General features: G+C 45.5%; 1 protein-coding gene across 4 annotated transcripts in view; it reads left to right on the top strand.

Annotated features, from left to right (window-relative positions):
• LOC119443130 (arylsulfatase B) overlaps positions 1–20,077 on the top strand; it is a 101,361-nt gene extending 81,284 nt beyond the window's left edge. For 3 of the 4 annotated variants that reach the window (XM_037708281.2, XM_049662594.1, XM_049662595.1), the window contains exons 10-12: positions 1,691–1,950; positions 4,417–4,605; positions 16,553–20,077. In XM_037708281.2, the coding sequence (XP_037564209.1) occupies positions 1,691–1,950; positions 4,417–4,605; positions 16,553–16,681 (578 nt within the window). In that variant the 3' untranslated portion in view covers positions 16,682–20,077. The remainder of the gene's footprint in view (positions 1–1,690; positions 1,951–4,416; positions 4,606–16,552) is intronic. The other variant, XM_049662596.1, reaches the window with a different exon arrangement.
• Positions 20,078–20,320: the final 243 nt, after the last annotated feature.

Consider the following 20,320-nt stretch of genomic DNA (forward strand, 5'->3'; position numbering starts at 1 on the left):
ATAAAGCGCGAAGTAGACAGGGACGAATTGAGTAAACTGGACAGAATGAGCGCTGTTCTTTCCGGTTTACTCGTTTCGTTCGTGTCTTCTTCGCGCTATTTCAGTATGAATACGTACTAACTAGCCCAGCTGTCCATGGTATTGTTGTAGCATACATTAATATTTCCATGTTTGGAAAGTCTGTTTAAGATGTGCAAATTATGTTTGGGATTACATAAACCTTATTTTCAAATTGGTATATCTATATACGCATTATTTCTGCAGTTTTATTCTGAGTCTACGACGAATATGCGCATATCGTAATTTTCTTGCGAACGTTTACGGTTTATGGTTGTTTGTTCCCCCTGGCTAGCACTGTCCCACGCGGTTGAAATTTAAGTTCTTATTTTCTGAGGTGTCATAATAATCCATGTTCTGGCTGTAGCTAGGAATATTTTATTGCCGCTGCTGAAGTAGATTATGGCGCCGAAGAGCGAACGAGTGAAAATCTGTCGGACTGGTCTACTTTGCTCTTTTCTATACTTATAACCATACACGTGTGTTTTAGTATGTGTACTCTAGTTTGCTGTCATTCCCAACGCTACCTAAACGACAGGCATGCAGTGTCATTGATTTATATATTTATCGATGCCAGCTCTCTTATGTTTTATCTCATTGACAACCTCGTGTACCGTGGGTAAATAGAATCGCGTCAATTAATGAATGTATATGAAGACAGTCTGGCGAAATCTATATAGGATATCGGTAACAAAAACTTGACAAAATGTCGCACAAAACATACAGTTCAACCACTGTTTTTAATTATTTGCCGCAGTTAGTAAACCAAATTGGAGTTTGTTTATAATATTGCATTTGATGTCTGTGTGTTGATTGTGTTTATTTATTAAATGTTGGGCAATCAAGGACTGGGAGAGGCTGAAATAAATCTGAACATGCTGAAATAAATCTGGGAGAGGCGCATTTCCTTGTGAAAGATTTGCGTGGTCCCGTAGCCCAGCCATATGGCGCAGTTACTCGATGAACTATGAGGGCCAAAGTTACACTTCTTGAATACCGAGCAGAAACACTAGCGGCGGTGCCGTCAAAGTGACGTCACGGATTTCAAGGGGTTTTTTTTTTCGTATTTTGGTCGTGGTAGCACAGTAAATGTTCCTGAAACTTGCTAAGTTCAGTCAGCGGCTCTTTTGGAATATAATGCAATCGATCTTTACCGACAAAAAAAAAAAAAAAACAGCTGTCAAAATCCCTGGCGACACGGCGAGCTGGTACCACAATTTCACGATGACGTCGCCACCCGTATTTCCTTTTTTGCGTCTTTTGTGTAGGATATGCCTCGATGTGCGCGCTCCCACGCTACCGTTCTGGCTTACTGAATCCCCTCTCACGGTAACGGTGGTTTGCTTGATATTGTGGAAGGGCAATCTACTAATACAGATCAAATCATTTTTCTCTTTAGCGTCACTTCAATTCTTGTCTAGAGCAACACTGTTGCAGCCATGGGCAATTTCATCCTGATCCACCAGGCACGGTACATGCCACAGGCATTGAACCGTTTAATGAATGACAAAGTCCGCCGTGCGACGCCTTTGGCATTTGCTAACCTGCTACAGTGGTCACGTGCGCTCGCTAGCGTTGTTTTAATGGAAAGTCGTGTATTCAGCTCATTTTAAAGCGTCGTCTCACTCTGCAGGAGGCTCGGTGAGCGACCTAGGACCACTGGACGGCAAAGACATCTGGGCAGCGGTTTCTCGAGACGAGCCCTCACCGCGTTCCGACATCGTCTACAACATCGACCCTTTGTGGGACTATGCAGCGGTACGGAGAGACAGTTTCAAGATTGTCGTTGGCTCACATAGCGGCGGCAAGTTCGATCAGCATTTCCCCATCCCAGGTGGACAAGGGACATCGCAGAAACTAAATGGGCTTATGGAAAGGAGCCTCGCCGCGGAGGTAAGCGCCCTTCATCGCGAAACCTTTTACAAAAGACGCATATTATGTGGTGGCCCGCCTATCTCAGAGGCCACACAAATGAGCGATTTCCAGAAGCTTTCCGAATGAACTGCTGCGGGTATATATACTATACAGGGTGTCCCAGCTAACTTTATCCAAGCTGTTCAAAGAAAAAAAAATTGGGCTCCAATCCACGCTCTGAAGGTGGTTGGCCAGCGAAGCTGCATGTGATATCACCCGATCCGATAGACCTTGATCCTGCCGAGCCTGAGCACTACGTCATTGTGCATATTGACGTCGCTCTTTCTTTCGTCGCTCATCGTATTCGCGCTGCTCTTCAGGCGTCCTAACTGTGCGTGGCTTACTCTGGGCAGGAACCGCTGCGTCCTGCCTAGCCTGAGCATGATGCCGTTGTATATAATGGCGTTGCTGTTCCCGTCGCCGCTCATCGGGTTCACGCTGCTCCTCAGGAGTCCGAACTATGCGTAGCCTTTCCATAGCGCTATCACAACATAAATGAAATCACTTGCTAGGCGGGTTATTCTTTTGCATACGAAAGTGTATACAGTGACGATGCATTCCCTGCTTCGTATGCTACAGTTGCCGTGTCCCGGCAACTGGGACGATTTAAAACGATTTAAAAGGACGGTACGAGATCCAATTTTAAGACCTATACTGCGTTCGGTCATCAGAATTCTTACAATCGATTATATCTGCACCTTGCACCGTGGTTTGTCAACCTTATTTTTTTTTTTTTTTCCGTAGGACAACTTCGCTAACGCTAGCTATAGACACTTTGGATATATATAGGGTATATAGACACTTTGGATGAGCTTTCCGTCGCGGCAAGAACGGCAAGATGCTTGAAAATTGGTTCCCTTCGTTTTTGCCACTCCCCTTCCTTAGTGCCGTGCAGCCAGTCGGACCCAGCCTTGTTAATTCCTCCTTTGCTTTATCACTTCCCCCGCTCTCACATGGCAACGTCTGGCGCATTCTTAATTTCTTCCCGAAAGGACACGCTGTATTAAAAGTTCTTGGTGGCACATATTCCACAGTAACCTGAAAGCAAATCTCTACCGATATGTCGGGCTGTACTAGTGAATTTCTGACTGCACAGGCTCAGAAAGCACGACCACTGAATCAATAACGCGAGTGTAAATTGATGAACATTTTGCGGTTATTAGTTATGGAGAACAGTCAGTCTGATGGTTAAAATCAAAGGAAAGCAAAAACGATCGATGGTTGCGATCAGAAATCACTTGCGACAAATTTTGGTCGAAAATTCTCGGTCTGCTCATCGACGCCAAGGGTTGCAACCGCACAACGTGTCTATACTTTGGTACTTGACTCGGTACATCTTAGACCGCAATACTCCCGTCCTGGCTTCAAACAACAGATAGCTTCCCCTAGAATTGTCAGATATTTTCTTTGGTAATTTCTTGCTTGAAAGTGCTGTATGTTTCCAGTGCTGATTTTGTCTGCATCCCTGTTTTTCATAGACCCCTCTCTGTTTCTTTAACCTTTTTCTTAACCGCTGTTTCTTGGTTTGCACCCCTCCTGCAGTCCAAATATTTGATTGCCAATTTTCTGGTCAGCTTCCTCCATTTTGTGTCAACATTCCTCATGTGCAACTAACTGAAAACTCTCCTTGCCCACCGCTTTTCCTCCGTTTCTCTCAATCGCTCCTCAAGTTCTATCTTGCTGCTGGCTTCCCTGCCCTCGAATGACGTCCATCCCATGTCACCCTGTACCCTCTGATTTGGTGTATTTCCGTGTGCTCCCAAAGCAAGCCGACCTACCCCTCGCTGCCTAATTTCCAACCTTGCTCGAACCTCTGATCTCAAGCACAGGACCGCATTGCCGAAAGTCGAACTAGGGACCGTCACCCCTTTCCAAATCCCTCTCACTACTTCGTACCTATTGTAATTCCACAGTGCCCTATTTTTCATCGCATCCGGCACAGCAGCACCGCGGCATGGCAGTTGCCCGGAAAAGTTTCACGCTCCCCCATGTATTCGCGTGGCGCTTTGGCCACTCTCCCAGTATTCTAGATCACTCTATTTTGGGTCGAGGTTCGATATGCTTTGAGTATTGTGTGCATTCTAATTGCTTTTTTCATTCCCTTTTCGTTTTTTTTTTCTGACCCTCTTTTATTTTATCAATAACATTGAAATAAAACCTCTGTTCTTTCCCTTGTGCCTGGGGCCTCTTTGGGTCTCAGGTGTGACAAGGGTAGGTCAAGGGCGCGTTACAGGTCCCGGAGCCCACCACCCGGAGTCCACAGGGGTATGTGCCAGAAAGGGCTTGGACCCTTTCTGCACTATCACCAGGATCGACCGCATTTTTGCCCATGCAGAACAAAAATGCACGGAAGCCTAGCCATAAACAGCTTCGCTGTAAAAATACAATCAACTCAGTGGTCCGTTTCCTTGCGCAATTAAGCCCCTTCCTCTAACAACGTTGCAGACACTGCGAGCCCTGTACAGCAAGCAGGAACTGGGCTTTGCTCCTGACTGGAGGGCCAACACCACGCTGAGTTGCCCGGAAGAACCCTGTGGCGACGAGTCGCGTTTCCAGTCAGCCGACAACGTGTTTCTCTTCGACTTGGACAAGGACCCGTGCGAATGCAACAACCTGGCCCCCACGCACAAGCAGGTGCGGTGCGCGTACTTTTGGGCCGGATGATGCCTAACGTTACTTCTGGGCATAGTGCAAATATTAGGAGAGAGCCAGAAATAAGGAAGCCGACCTGTATCACACGGGGCACTTTCAATCGCGATCAGGCCCGATCCGGATCGAGAGAGAGAGAAAAGTCATAAGGGAAAGGCAGGGAGGTTAACCAGGCTGAGCCCGGTAGGCTACCCTGCACTGGGGAAGGGGGAGAAGGGATTGAAAGAGGAGAAGGAAGAATGAAGTTGACACCTTGCACATTTACACAGTCAACTTAGCGTTCATCGCTGAGTTTCGTCACAGGCGACCATACAGGCTTGTGCACTTCAAAAAATGCAGCAGCGCCTTTGTAGCCCGGTACATATAGCATCGAATTTCTCGTTACCGATTGGCTCCCTTCCCTAGCCTGCGCACAGGAGCCTAAGCGATCTAAAATGGCCGTGTGACACCGATATAAGATGTCCTTAAACAGTGCGGTTAATCTCTCTCTCTCTCTCTCTCTCTCTATATATATATATATATATATATATATATATATATATATATATATATATAAAGGGGCTGGCTTGAAGGCTTATACAGGGGAGTGGGGTAAATATAAGGGAAATGAGGTCACAAGCGACGGTCAATCTCCGCCTCGCGTGCAAGAGTCCCAGAGGGACTGCAGCGTTGCGCAAGTTCGACCGTCGCTGTTGGGTAATTTTCAGTGTATAAAAGTCCTAATATGCGGCTTGAGGTATTTCTAGCGGATGTCTTGGTAGTCGGGGGCCGGGGCACTCTCAGAACATGTTTCGTTGTCGATCGAGCACCTGTGTGGCATGTCGAGCATACAACCGTAGTTGTAGAGGCAACAGCACCATAGTCCGGCGAGTCCACAGCTTCGTAACTTCCATGCTGGAGTTGTCCGGTTCCTCGCTGCCCAAGGTGTTACGGCGCGGGCCCTTCTTGTAAAGGTGCCACTTGGCCAGCACGTCCCCTGTCAGAGCGTAGCCAGTGCGTGCCTTATGCACTAGAGAGAGAGAGAGAAATTACTTTATTTAGGAAAAATAGGGTTAAGGGGGCCGGAGGGTGGGTCCTTAGTCCAGGACTCCAGTGGCCACCACCACGCGCCGTGCCTGGTCGAGGAGGCTCAATTGAGTCTCCAGGTCAGTCCGGGCGGGGATGGCTTCCCAAGGCTCCCTAAAGGAATTTTGTACTAAACGGGGTGAATTTGAATTTTGGGGTCGTGATTGGCACTCCCATGTCACATGGGGCAAGGATGGCCTCCCCCCACACCAGGGGCATTGACTGGTATATCTGGTTGGCCAGATGGCATGCCATCGCCCCAGATGTGGGTAGGTGTTTGTCTGGATTTTTCTGTATAGCCGAACCTCCTCCACTGTTAATTGCGGGTTTGGCGCGGCGAGTTCTTGGCGAGAACGACGTTGATGTTCTAAGACATCGCATGCTAGTATTTGATTGTTGTTTCCAATTGGGGTGTCATTCCTTGCTCGGATTGAAGTCTCGCGAGCAAGAGCGTCTGCCCCTGTGTTACCAGTGACACTAACATGCCCCGGACACCATACAATGTGATGTTCTTGTATTAGTCAATCGCCCAAGATGTTAAGGGCGATCCTAGGGATCCTTCCGTGGAGGAAGAGTCGGCAGGCCGCCTGGGAGTCTGTGAGGACGTAGGCGGGCCTGTCTTCTCCCTCCCGTGTCTTTATCGCCAGGGCCACTGCAGCCGCCTCCGCTGTGCTGGTGCAGGCTGTGCGGACTGAAGCTGTTGTTATGGTTCTTGGAATACCGGAGGGTCCCGATAACGTGTCCCTTAATGTTCCGTGCTGCGTCTGTGTATATTGTGTCGGGGTTATTGCCGAATCGTTTTTCTAATTGTTTGGCTCGGGCATTGCGCCTGCCTGCATGACATTTTGGGTTCATTTTTGGGGGGATGGGGGAGATCTTTAGTTTCTCTCGCATCTCCCTCGATATGTCCACTAGTTCGCTGCTGCAGTAGTGCGGTTTGATCGGGTATCCCAGCTCTTCTAGGACCCCCCTACCCGCCTGTGACATATTAAGGTGTTCGCTTTTGTGACCATTATCATTGCTTTGAGTTCTTCAAAGGTGTTGTACACCCCAAGAGCCTCGAGTCTCTCCGTGGATGTCCCCAGTGGTAGACCCAGGGCGGCCTTATACGCCGTGCGTATTAGGAGGTCTGCCTGCTCCGTCTCTTTACGGTTAAGCTCGTGATACGGGAGGCTGTAGGTAATTCTGCTTATTGCAAAAGCTTGAACTAGTCTTAATGCGTCTGATTCGCTTAGTCCTCTCCCGTTCCACGTAATTTTTCCTATCATTCTCGTGATTTTTTTACTGAATTCTTTAGAGTTTTTAGGGTGTGGTCTGCTCTAGTACTGTGTTGTATCCACAGCCCTAAAATCCTCTTTTTGGGATTCTTTAAGTGTCGAATCTCCAAGCTTCAGTTCAGCTTTTTCAGATTTGTTATAATATTTTCCGTGTACCGTAATGCACTCTGATTTTTCAGGTGCACATTCTGATTTTTCAGGTGATTTTCCTTATGCACTAGGAATTTTGCACCGCGTGGTATGTGTTCCTGTAGCGGGTTGTCATTTGTCGGAGTCGCCAGAGCACTACTCGATCCTCTATTGTTTGGCCGCGCTGACGCGTTCGGCCGGGTCTGGGTCGTTCGACGCGGGTATAGGATAGGGATGGCAGAGACGTAGCGATCTGTTGCCTCGTTCTCGCTCGCCAGCGCGTGCGCGGCCTCGTTACCGATGCCACCCGCGTGTACCGGTACCCAGTCCACCCGCATTTCCAATTTATGATCCTTGTGGACTGCTGCCCCAGATCATTATGTCCCCGAATATGGTTCCCCCTTTTGGGGTACCCTCGAGTCGCTTCAAGGCGTCCCTGCTGTCCGTGAAAAGAATCACTTGGCCTTCTGGTTTCCGTGAATCATCCGTGAATTTAAGGCATCTTCGTGAATCTTGTGGATAGCGGCTAGCACAGCGCACAGTTTGAGTTAACTGGAGCTGGGTGTGTGGCCACGGCCATATACTGGTGCATGATTTTCCTGTTGCCGTGCCTTCGTCACCAACGTTATAGCTTAGCTCGTCTTGTGGTAGGGTCCCATGCCGCATAAGCGAATACCGCATTCTCAGCGGGATCTGTGCGTGAGGCCGTCACTCTGCGCTCATCTTTGTTTTCTTGCTTGTGACATTTGCATGTCAGGGGTTTTGGACTTCTTATCAAGACATCCCGCCACGGCTCAAGCAGTCTCAGGATTGGTTGATCACTATATATTATAGGTGGTCGGTGTCTGGGGGCCTGCCGTGGCCGAGGCGGATTGTTACTGAAAGCAAAGCGAGAAGCCTCCGGCCGGCGTCCATGTTCTGCCTCCGTATATATATATATATATATATATATATATATATATATATAGAGAGAGAGAGAGAGAGAGAGAGAGAGAGAGAGAGAGAGAGATAGAGAGAGAGAGAGATGAGAAGCACTACGTGGTAGTTATCTTCGGTTCATTTGCCCAACAACAGTTGCGGTCAGTGGACCGAAACTGGTGTTGGGCAAATGAACCGAAGATAACTGCGGTCGGTGGACTGAGCTTTTAGAGCGCAGCTCTTAAGCGCCCGTTCCTGCGTTGAGCGTCGGCGTGCCTCGGCGGCCTAACCGGGCGAGCGAGCACAGCGAAAGATGAAAGAGCAAACAGGGCGCGCTGCGGGGGATGTAATAAGGCGAGAGCGAAGTGACCGCGAGGAGGAAAGCGGCAGAGGAGGAAAGCGCAGCAAGCCACCTTGAAGCACCACCAGATGGCGTTCACGTAAGCGCATCTGCTAATCAAAAACCTCGGTCCAAAAAGCAAGGCACTGCTGACTAATGCCATAGAGCAAGTGATTAGAACAAAGAATATTCCCGTTGGATGGCGTGAAAGCAAGATGAATCTCATCTACAAAGGCAAAGGAGATAAGGATAAGACGAGCTCGTACAGGCCAGTTACAGTAACGTCGGTGATATATAGAATGGCAATGCAAGCCATAAAATTAGAACTGTCGAAGTGGGTGGAGGAAAACAGTGTATTGGGGGAACTACAGAATGGGTTCAGGCCAGGCAGACGCTTAGAAGACAATATGTTTGTACTAACTCAGTGCATAGAGATTTCAGTAGCTCAGAAAAGACCTTTATGGGTAGCATTTCTAGATATTAAAGGAGCTTATGACAACGTAGACAGGGAATTGTTGTGGGATATTCTTCAATACGAAGGCATAGATGACGATTTCGTGGAGCTGCTGAGGGAGATATATCGAGACAACCAAGTACAAGTGGCATGGGAAGGCCGAAAAGGAAATGAAATGGTGGGAATTCACCAAGGATTGAAGCAAGGATGCCCTCTGTCACCATTGTTGTTCACACTTTACGTCAAGGGCATAGAAAGACGACTGGAAAACAGCGAATTAGGTTTTGATTTATCCTACATGCGTAATGGACAAATGGTGCAACAGAAGGTCCCTGGATTGATGTACGCAGACGACATTGTGCTACTAGCGGACAATAAAAAAGATTTACAGATACTTGCGAATATCTGTGGGAACGCAGCGACAAATCTAGGCCTTAAGTTTAGCACAGAGAAATCAGGGATTATGATTTTTAATGAACACACGAGTAACTTCGTGGTGTCAATTCAACAGCAAGTAATACCCATAGTGAAGCAATATAAGTACCTCGGCGTACACATAAACGAAGGAAAGAATTACTCAAGCAACCACCAAGATAATCTGAAAATAAAGGGGAAGCGGAATGCAGCATTAATGAAACACAGAGCACTGTGGGGCCACAATAAGTATGAGGTGGTGCGTGGAATCTGGAAAGGAGTAATGGTGCCAGCGCTAACATTCGCAAATGCCATTATATGCTTAAAATCGGATATATTGGCGGGTTTAGAAGTTAACCAAAGATCAGTAGGCCGGTTGGCTTTGGGAGCACACGGTAATACGACAAATGAAGCAGTGCATGGAGACATGGGTTGGGCCTCTTTTGAAGTCAGAGAAGCACAAAGCAAAATTAGTTTTGAAGAAAGGCTCAGGAACATGGATGAAAATAAATGGGCGGCTAAAGTGCACAAGTATCTCTACATGAAAAGCGTGGACACAGAATGGAGGAAGAGGTCAAGGAAGTTGGCAACCAAGTACAGGATAATCGAAACTGTAAATAGACAACCAGGGGTCATCAGAAAGAAAGTGAGAGAAATAGAGACCGTGAATTGGATGCAAAGAATGGAAACGAAAAGGACAATGGAGATTTACAAGAATGAGAAGAAAGAAATTAGAAGGGAAAATCTGTACGATAACACAAAGGGCAGTGCCTTGCTATTTGAGGCTCGAGCCGGTTGCCTAAGGACGAAAACATATCGGAACAAATATTCGGAACTAGATGAGACATGTGTATGCTGCAGTAAAGATCCAGAGACCACTCAGCACATCCTAATGGAATGCGACGGGATCCACCCAGCGAGAACCGTAGGTAACGTGCAACTCCCAGATGCGCTTGGGTTTAAAGTGGAAGGAAACATAAACAGATCAGCCGTAGAGATCAGCAAGAGACGATTAGAGTACTGGTGGAAAAAAAGCAGGGAAAAGATGGATACGACCTGATCTCTTAAAATCATAGGCAGCGGTACAAGCTAAATTTTTGAAAAAGGTATACAAAAATGCGAGATAAAGAACATGTGTAGTATACCTGATTAAATCAAGCAGGCTAGGTGACTATTTGTCGCCACCCCGTTTCAAAGGGGATGCCAATAAATCATCATCATCATCATCTGCGGACTTGCCATCGAACAAGTGATTAAACGAAGAAAATTCCAATTGGATGGCATGAAAGCAAGCAGAACCTCATATATACAAAGGCAAAGGTGATTAGGACGAGCTCGTACAGGCCAGTTGCAGTGACCTTGGTGCTATGTAAAATTGAAATGCAAGTCATAAAATTAGAACTGTCGAAATGGGCGGAAACAAATGATGTACTGGGAGAACTACAGAATGGGTTCAGACCCTCAGTTCAATGGATTCAGACCCATGCAGGCAGCGGCGCAACGAGGGGGGGGAGTTCGGGGGTTGTAACCCCTCCCCCTGAGGCCAACCTAACCCTCCTTTTGTTTAACCCCTTTTCTTTCCTTGCGCATTTGAGTACTGCAACTAAGATGTAAGACGCGCAATCGTCTGCACACTCGCAAAAAGCGCATTTTTTTACAATTTTCCGTAACGAAATTGAAATTTGTGCTGTTTAGATGGTATTGGCAAACTGTCAACCCCCTCCTGGCAGAGATCCCGGTTGCGCTACTGCATGCAGGGTTCAGTTGCTTAGAAGATATTTTGTTTTTTTATGCGTAGCATTTCTTGGCGAACATTTGCCGCTTTGAGAGTACCTATCTATCTAGCCGTCTACGTCTTGGTGCCCTCATGGTAGTTTCGTTGACTTCGTATGTACTAAAATTGGCATAGTATCACAAGAGTGTATGACGAACATAAATGATAGGTTATGACCTGACTGTCATGACGTGTGTCATGTCGGTCATGAAACAGCCGCCTACTTCTTGGTGCTCTCGTAGATCAAAAAACACCCAAAGTGGCAAAGAATCGAGAATTAATTGTGGTAATGGGTGCAAGTCTAGTTATGATAGTAACGATAATGATAGCATAATACAATAATGACTCAATAATGACCATGACTCAGCCAGAAACACAAATGACTCAGCGGAATAAGCTTAACATTCAAAAACCGTTGAAATGGGTTCAGACGTGGGCACTAACTGAAGGAAACACTAAAGGATGATGGTAGAAGTCATATCATGACATGACTCAGCAAAAATGACAATGACTCAGCTAAAAACGATTAATACTCAAAATCCACTGAAATATCTTCGGAAGTGGATACTAAGTGAAGGGGACACTAAAGGATGACGGTAGAAGCCATAGTCATGAGCATGACTCAACAAAAATGACAATGACTCAGCGAAAAATGATAAACACTGAAAACCACTGGGATGGGTTCGGATGTGGGCACTAAGTGAACGAAACACTAAAGGAGGATGGTAGAAATCATAGTCATGAGAATGACTCAGCAAAAGATGATTAACACTCTGAAACCACTGGAATGGGTGCGGACGTAAGTGATAGGTCATGACATGCGTGCCATGTAGGCCATGAAACAGCCGCCTAGGTCTTGGAGCTCTCATGGTCGAAGTTTCAGTAACTTAGTAGGGTCCCGGCAAACTGCTTAGCATAACATTGATTCCCACAAAGCGTGTGATCAGCCGGGCTTTTTTTTTTTTCGAACTCAGTGCATAGAATTTCGGTAGTTCAGAATAGACCTTTATGGGCAGCATTTCTAGATATTAAGGGAGCCTATGACAACGTAGACAGGGAGTTGTTATGGAATATTCTCAAGCAAGAAGGCATAGATGACGACTTCGTGGAGCTGCTGCGGGAGACATAAAGCCAACCGAGTAAAAATTGTATGGGAAGGCCGAAATTGTAATGAAGTGGTGGAAATACACAAAGGACTGAAGCAAGGATGCCCTGTCTTAATTGTTGTTCACGCTTTATTTTAAGGGCATAGAAAGACAACTGGAAAACAGTCAATTAGGATTTGATTTATCATACACGCGTGATGGTCAAATGGTACAACAGAAGGTCCCCGCACTGATGTAGGCGGTCGACACTGTGCTACTACCGGACAATGCAAGAGATTTACAAACACTGGCCGATATGTGTGGCAACACAACGACAAATCTAGGCCTTAAATTTAGCACACAGAAATCGGGAATTATGATCTTTAATGAAAAGACGGTTAACTACGTGATGTCGATTCAACAGCAAGGCATACCCATAGTCAAGGAATATATTTGCAGCAGTAATGAAACATCGGGCACTTTGGGGCCACAATAGATATACGAGATGGCGCGTGGAATCTGGAAAGGAGTCTGGTGCCAGCGCTGACGTCCGCAAATGCCATTCTGTGCCTAAAATCAGATATATTGTCGGGGTTGGGAGTTAACCAAAGATCGGTGGGCTGGTTGGCTTTGGGCTCTCACGGCAAAACCACAAATGAGGCAGGGCAAGGGGACATGGGTTGGGCCTCGTTCGAGGTAAGAGAAGCGCAGAGCAAAATTAGTTTTGAAGATAGACTCAGGAATCTAGATCAAAATAAATGGGCGGCTAAAGTGCGCAAGTATCTGTACCTAAAGACGTGGACACAGAATGGAGGAAGAGGTCAAGACAGGTGGCAACCCATTATAGAGTAATTGAAAGTGTAGACAGATAACCAGGAGTAATAAGAAAGAAATTGAGAGAAACAGAGACAGTGAATTGGATGCAAATAATGGAAACGAGAAAGTCCCTAGAGATTTAGAAGAATAAGAAAAAAAGTCGCTGTTTCGCCCGAAAGGCGAAGCATCGATTGAGACAGCAAATTAGTAGACAGCTATACGAAGTAAGGATATTAGTTTTATCAGCTGTATAAAATTGCAAACGTTCGCTTAATGAATAAATTAACAAGCACGGCGCACACAAGGGTGGCACGGTTCAAGGTGGTTGACCCAGTCCCGAGAAAAGTTGCTTTGCTACTCTGCAATGCCGTTCGACAACCACCCGAGACCTACAGCCAGCTGAGAGCCTGCCAGGCGAGGAGGAAACGCCAGACGAAGGCCGCCATCGGACAATGGAGCCCTTGGAGCGTCCCCATTGGCCGAATATTGCGCAACTTGCACGGGCCCCTACGATCGGAGGAAGACCCCGAGAGACCGAAGGGGTTAAAAGTGAGAGACAGGTCGAGAAGAAAGATGATGCGATGCGAGCGGGTCCCGATAACGCTATCGTGTTCTATTCTTAAAGACGAGCTTAAGCGTCCTCCAATTTTTTATTTGGCCAGTCTCTGTTTTCATCTCTTTGTAACAATTTCTGGGACCACAACACTACACGTATACATTTGGTAACTTATGTTGTTCCCATGTTTCATTAGTAATTGCCATGGTGTCCTAGATAACTGAAAGCTGTTATCATTTACATGCTTCTCAGTAGCCCAAACGTCTAAATGTGAACGGCATTACATGCATCTGCCAATTTATACACGTAAGTCATACGAACTTAATATTCCGTGTTGCCTTGAAATGAGAATCATATTGCCGCACTACAGACGCGGCGCTATAGATAGATAATCCAATAATCCAATAGAAGCCAATAGACAATCAAGCTAAGGAAAGCATAAGGGAAGCTGTTTGTAGTCTTAATTTAAGTGTAGAAATGATAAATTAAAAGGAAATGAAAGTGAATGAAAAAAAAAGCCCGGCTGATCCCACGCTTTGTGGGAATCAATGTTATGCGAAGCAGTGTGCCGGGAGCCTACCAAGTTAACGAAACGACCATGAGAGCTCCAAGATGTAGGCAGCTGTTTCATGGCCTACATGACACGCATGTCATGACCTATCAGTTATGTCCGCACTCATTTCAGTGGTTTTTGATTGTTAATCTTTTTTTTTCTGAGTCATTGTCATTTCTACTGTGGTATGCTCATGACTATGGCGTCTACACTTATCCTTTAGTGTTTCCTTCACTTAGTGTCCACGTCCTAACCCATTCCAGTGGTTTCTGAGTGTTAATCATCTTTCGCTGAGTCATTGTCATTTTTGTTGAGTCATGCTCATGACTATGACTTCTACCGTCATCCTTTAGTGTCCCCTTCACTTAGTATCCACTTCCGAAGATATTTCAGTGGATTTTGAGTATTAATCGTTTTTAGCTGAGTCATTGTCATTTTTGCTGAGTCATGTCATGATATGACTTCTACCATCATCCTTTAGTGTTTCCTTCAGTTAGTGCCCACGTCCGAATCCATTTTAACGGTTTTTGAATGTTAATCTTATTCCGCTGAGTCATTGTCATTTCTGGCTGAGTCATGGTCATTATTGAGTCATTTTGTATTATACTATCATTATCGTTGCTATCATAACAAGACGTGCACCCATTACCATAATTAATTTTCCATTCTTTGCTACTTTGGGTGTTTTTTTACCTATGAGAGCACCAAGAAGTAGGCGGCTGTTTCATGACCAACATGACACACGTCATGACATTCATGTCATAACCTATCATTTATGTTCGTCATACACTCTTGTCATACTATGCCAATTTTAGTACATACAAAGTCTACGAAACTACCATGAGGGCACCAAGACGTAGACGGCTAGATAGATAGATAGTCTCAAAGCGGCAAATGTTCGCCAAGAAACGTTTCGCATTAAAAAAAAAAAAAAAAACGTGCTGCCAGCGGGAGCAGGACCCACTTTGATGCCCTATACCATAGTGCCGTTGCTATACCGTTGCTATACCATTGTTATACCATAACGTGCATACGGCGCGGTGGCTGTTCCCAGCGTTTATAGATACTTTTAGATATGATAAATTAGAGGGAAATGAAAGTGGATCAGAAAACAACGTGCCGCCGTTGGGAAGGTTGAGAGTTCGGTTCCCACCGGTGGCAAGTGGATTTTTCGTCCACTTTCATTTTCCTTTACAATTTATACACTTAAAACTACAAATAACTTGGCTTCATTATCCGTTAGCTTCACATGGTTGTAATTAACAAAAATCGGGCCCCTTTGTTCCCTTTCTCGTTCACTCGAAATTAGAAAATATTCAATATTTGATGGTCGTTTTTCTCAAATGTTCGTATCTGATTCCATTCGGAAATCTCACCATTCGAAAACCGCTATGTGCATATAACTGATATAACTGACAGATGACCTTGAGGTAAGAAACAGGTCACGTGGAAAATCACCGAATAATGGGATAGCACAATGCCACTGCATTATTCACCCGAATCCAACGTTCAGTCGATCACCTGCCTTATAACTTTTCTTCGGTGTCTACCGCTGCTGCGCGCATACTATCGGAAGCCTCGTAACACACACAGGTTAATGTGTTAATGCTAATAAACACACACACACACAGGTTAATGCGAATAACCGATATCGCACACAATCGACCACTTACATACACAGAGTCAACAATCGTCGCCACCAAGCTGAGCACGAGGGCACGGGATTGAATCCAGGCCACGGCGGCCGCATTTCGATAGGGGCGAAATGCGAAAACACCCGTGTACTTAGATTTAGGTGCACGTTAAAGAACCCCCAGGTGGTCCAAATTTCCGGAGTCCCCCATTACGGCGTGCCTCAAATCAAATCATGGTTTTGGCATGTAAAACCCCATAATTATTTTATTATTATAATCGTCGCCACCAAGACGATTCATCCAAATGATCGCACATGCCACACAAGTCCATAAGGCATCACCGAAGATGAAATTGTTGATAGTCTTAACTATCTCTCTGTGAATTCATATGAGCGCTCGGAGATAACGCAATCCTGGCTAAAACAAACAAACAAAGAAAATATTATTAACAGAACAATGCGCATACGCGGGCCCATCATTAATCATATGGACAGCAGCGAAAAAAATATGCACAGAGAGTTTCACTTCGCCTGTTCAACTGGTCGACTTGACTCGAGAATTTCAGCCTCCATTCTGGGTACATGAAAGAGCTAGTTTTGGCGTTGGTTTTGGTGAGCAGCCCAGAGTTGCTAGCATGTTTTCTATACCGCTAACCTTGGGTGATGTTGCGGTCGGTATTAACTATTTAGTCTCGCGCATAGGGGCGTTCGGGCAGCCAACAACATAACCATATTCGGCCGCTGCGGGATGTGCAGCTATTTTGTGCAAAGGCGAACGCGGAGCGGAAGAGTACATGAACAGGGAGCATGTGAGCCTTTCTGTACCCGCTCTCCTTATTCACACGATTGTCGCACCAACCAGCAATTCACTGTTCTTATGTACAGCTTAGTTCGCTTTACTGTTTTTTTTTTTTTCAGGTACTCGATTCAATGAGAAGGGCCTTGGAAGAGTACAGAGCGCAGACTGTTCCTCCTCTCAAGCCTGCTATGGACCCGGCCTCATTTCCCGAAAACCACAACGGGACATGGGCCCCCTGGGTCGACTGAACGGACCCGAACTGCCTTGAAAAACTCGCCAAGTCGCCCACTCGTGCACATCTTCACATTTAGAGCCTTTTCATTGCACCCGGTCGCGGTTATCTTCCACGTCATGCCACAGCTAGGACGCAGCTAGAGGCAGTCCAAACATACTGAAGTGCTTCTGAAAAGATCGCACAAATATGATTGCTAAGGCAATCAGGTTTCGGAGCCTTATGGGACCTTAGTTGCTCCGCTGATAGAAAGAAGGTGAAGCCTGTTTAATATATTGCGATGCGAAACGCTCCGACGAGGCAAATGGTTCGTTTGACACGTCACTGCTGTCGCGCTGCCAGATGGATGGATAAGGCTGGACCCTTTAAATAGGGCGGCGGCTCACGTCACCTAGCCGTGACTAGTCGTCTATTTTGCATTTAGTGGAGGGTAAAATTTCACTCTCGCCTTGATTTTAGCCACCAATCAGATAACCTCTGTTTGGTTATTTCTACGTACCCGCTTAGTCTATTTTGCCTCCTCTGTCCCTAAACCCCGATGCTTTGAAAAAATCAGCCGGGTTGCTTTGAACTGAAGGGCGAAGCCCTTTACAGAAAACTATCAGGTGCTTAGCGGTTTCCTCCTCCTCTCCACACGCACGTGTCTATCCCTTGGTACTTGACTTGGTACGTCTTAATCCACAATACTCCCGTCCTGGCTTCAAACAACAGCTCCCCCTATAATTATCGTAGATACTTTTTTTGGCAATTTCCTGCTTGAAATTTCTATATGTACCCAGTGCTGATTTTGTCTGCATCCCTATTTTCCCCGAGACCCCCCTCTGTTTCATTAACATTTTTATTAACCGATGATTCTTGGTTTGCCCCCCCCTGCTGTCCAAATATTTGCTCAACAATTTTCTGGTTCGCTTCCTCCATTTTGTGTCAACATTCCTCCTGTACAAGTAACTGAAAACTTTCCTAGCCCACCGCCTTCCCCCCATTTCTCTGAATCGCTCCTCAAATTCTATCTTGAGGCTAGCTTCCGTGCCCTCCAATGATGTCCATCCCATGTCACCCTGTACCCCCTGATATGGTGTATTTCCGTGTGCTCCCAAAGCAAGCCTACCTACTGCATGTTGCTTGATTTCCATCCTTGCTCAAACTTGTGATCGCATGCACAGGACCGCATTGTTGAAAGACTAGGAACTATCACCCCTTTCCAAATCCCTCTCACCGCTTCATACCTATTGTAATTCCACAGTGTCCATTTTTCATCACAGCTGCATTCCTAGTACCTTTAGTCATGACATATATTTAATGTTCTGTTGGGTACCCAGCCCCATTGTTTATTCACACCCCAAGATATTTGCACTTATCTACTATCCCCAGCGTAACCTCCTGTATCCTATGCTCACCGCCCTGACTATCATTAAAAATACACACACACACACACATATATGCCTCTATCACGTGACTGGCTTCCCACACTTCACACACATACTTTTTTTCCTTTTTTTTTTTTCCTTCGGCACTCCTAATGCCAATGCAATAAAATCGACTTTCCACAGTCAGTTGGTATTAGCTTTTTCTTGGGCAAATTATATGCCGTGGATGCGGAGGAAAACGATTTCTGTTCCCACGTATTTAGACAGGAGCTCCTGAGGTAAGCTCCTGTCTAATTTGCTCCTTTGTTGTCTGCTATGTGGCGGCACACACAGCAGACCTCACCCATAACCCCTTCCTGGGCAAGTGCGGCAGGTCGAAGGAAGCAGTCATTTCCGAGGCGGAGTTCACAAACAGGTGATAATCAGAGAAGTTATTTGCAACAAAAGCGATCATACACAATTTCAGGTAAATACATGACTTCCTTGTTTGCACCTCTCGCACCAACACAATATAGTCGAGCCGAATCTATAGTTGCAAGTGAAGGATACTGCCTTGAAACTCTGGCACAAAGGCTCCACGAAGTCAAATTGTGGCAAGGTCAGGTCGAGTCTTGAGAATTGTTTATTGCTGAAGGATTAAATTTCACTTGTAAATAAAATACAGCAACCTTCGCAGGCAAATCCTTCTCATAATGGCCCCCAGAACTATACAGGAGAATCTACACTATCACACAGACAGCTGTGCCATCCATGGTCTGGGTACAAAACAGATAGTTGAACCTTCATTTTCTTCACTAAAAGGTCATATTTATCTTTAAAGCAAAGGCAGAGAACTTTTTTGGGGAGTTTATCTACCAGTCAAGCTTAATTTGGCATATACCTTTTTAAGGTCCCTTTAACTCCTAAAGGTCTCTAACTCCCAAGTCATCAGCACTGCTCACCAAACATGGTATCGACGTGGTCAGTAGGTTTCTTAATCCTTTGTTGCATGCTGTCCACTACAGTGAACAAATTTTGGCGATTTTTGGAGCAAGTTTAGTGCATCGTAGAAGCTCTTGTGCATAGTGTCAATTTTTGTAGACGTTTTCAATAGCTGCCCTAGAAGGTGCCACCAACCACTGTATTTCCCCCAACTCTGCTTCAAAGATAGCGTGTTATTCCCACGGGTAAGTCACGCGCGTCCCCACGTTTTTACTATTAACTCTCGTGACATTGTGGTTTAGTACAACGAATTATCTACAAAGGATAGAATAAGCTTTCAGAGGCAAGACCTGTAAATATTGTGGAAGAGAAGAGGCAAGTTCTTTCTGCAGAACACACTTTAGGAAATGTCCACTGTAGTGGTCACCATGCACGACAGAAACAACAAAATGCACGTGGGAGCATTTTCTGTGCAGTGTTGTCCTTTATCCTATCACTTCCAATTGGATTACTTTTGTTCTTTGCCTCATATTTTCATGTAGTAACACTTCGTGCTTTATATTATTCAGCGAGTTAATAGGAAGAAACAAATGAATGAGTTGCTCCAAGCTCCTGCCGCAGCAAAATGAAGGCCACCTCCTTAGGCAAGTTTAGTTGCTGCCACGTGCGTCATGGAAACATCTATCATTTTTCCTCTCAGAAATAATGTACAGCACAAATATGCAAAATGTCAGTTGGCAAGTGCAAAGGGACATATAATTGCGCGAAATGCAAGGTATCATCGGCAAAGCCCGGTGGGAGGGGGAGGGCACTAACAGGTACGTGCACCCCTCTCTTCCCCACCCCTGAATTTCTACGTTTCAGGATATGTGGCATAAAGCAAAATGTGAAGACAGTATCCTGCCCATTGCACACTTGCACATTACTGGCAAAAGTGACAGTTTTTCATATTTCATAAGGCACAGTAATGTTTTCTGCATCTAAACTTTTCTATTCAAGCTTACCTTTGTTAATGTGGTGCAGAAACTTTGCCTGTTGAAGCAAAAGGCAACTGTCGGCACGTACACTCACTGGAGCTGGTACGTATGTGGTCCACTATAGTGGACATTCTGTATCTTGTGAAATAAACATTTGAAAGTACGGAAAAAAATTTTGTTGGCTCTTTCTGGCCGCACACTGATAGAAAACAAAGTAACCACAGTTTGCATGTGTAATTTTGCTTCACGCAATGAAGGGTTAACTTTAATCTGTTTCATAAAATAAAGGATAACGTTGTTCAGAAAGCATATTGTCATGCAAACAGCACAGTATGATGAGATACACTCATTATGAAGAAATTTAAAAGCACACACCACTGCAGATACACA

The sequence above is a fragment of the Dermacentor silvarum genome, chromosome 2, assembly GCF_013339745.2.
Source record: "Dermacentor silvarum isolate Dsil-2018 chromosome 2, BIME_Dsil_1.4, whole genome shotgun sequence".
Lineage (NCBI taxonomy): Eukaryota > Metazoa > Arthropoda > Arachnida > Ixodida > Ixodidae > Dermacentor > Dermacentor silvarum.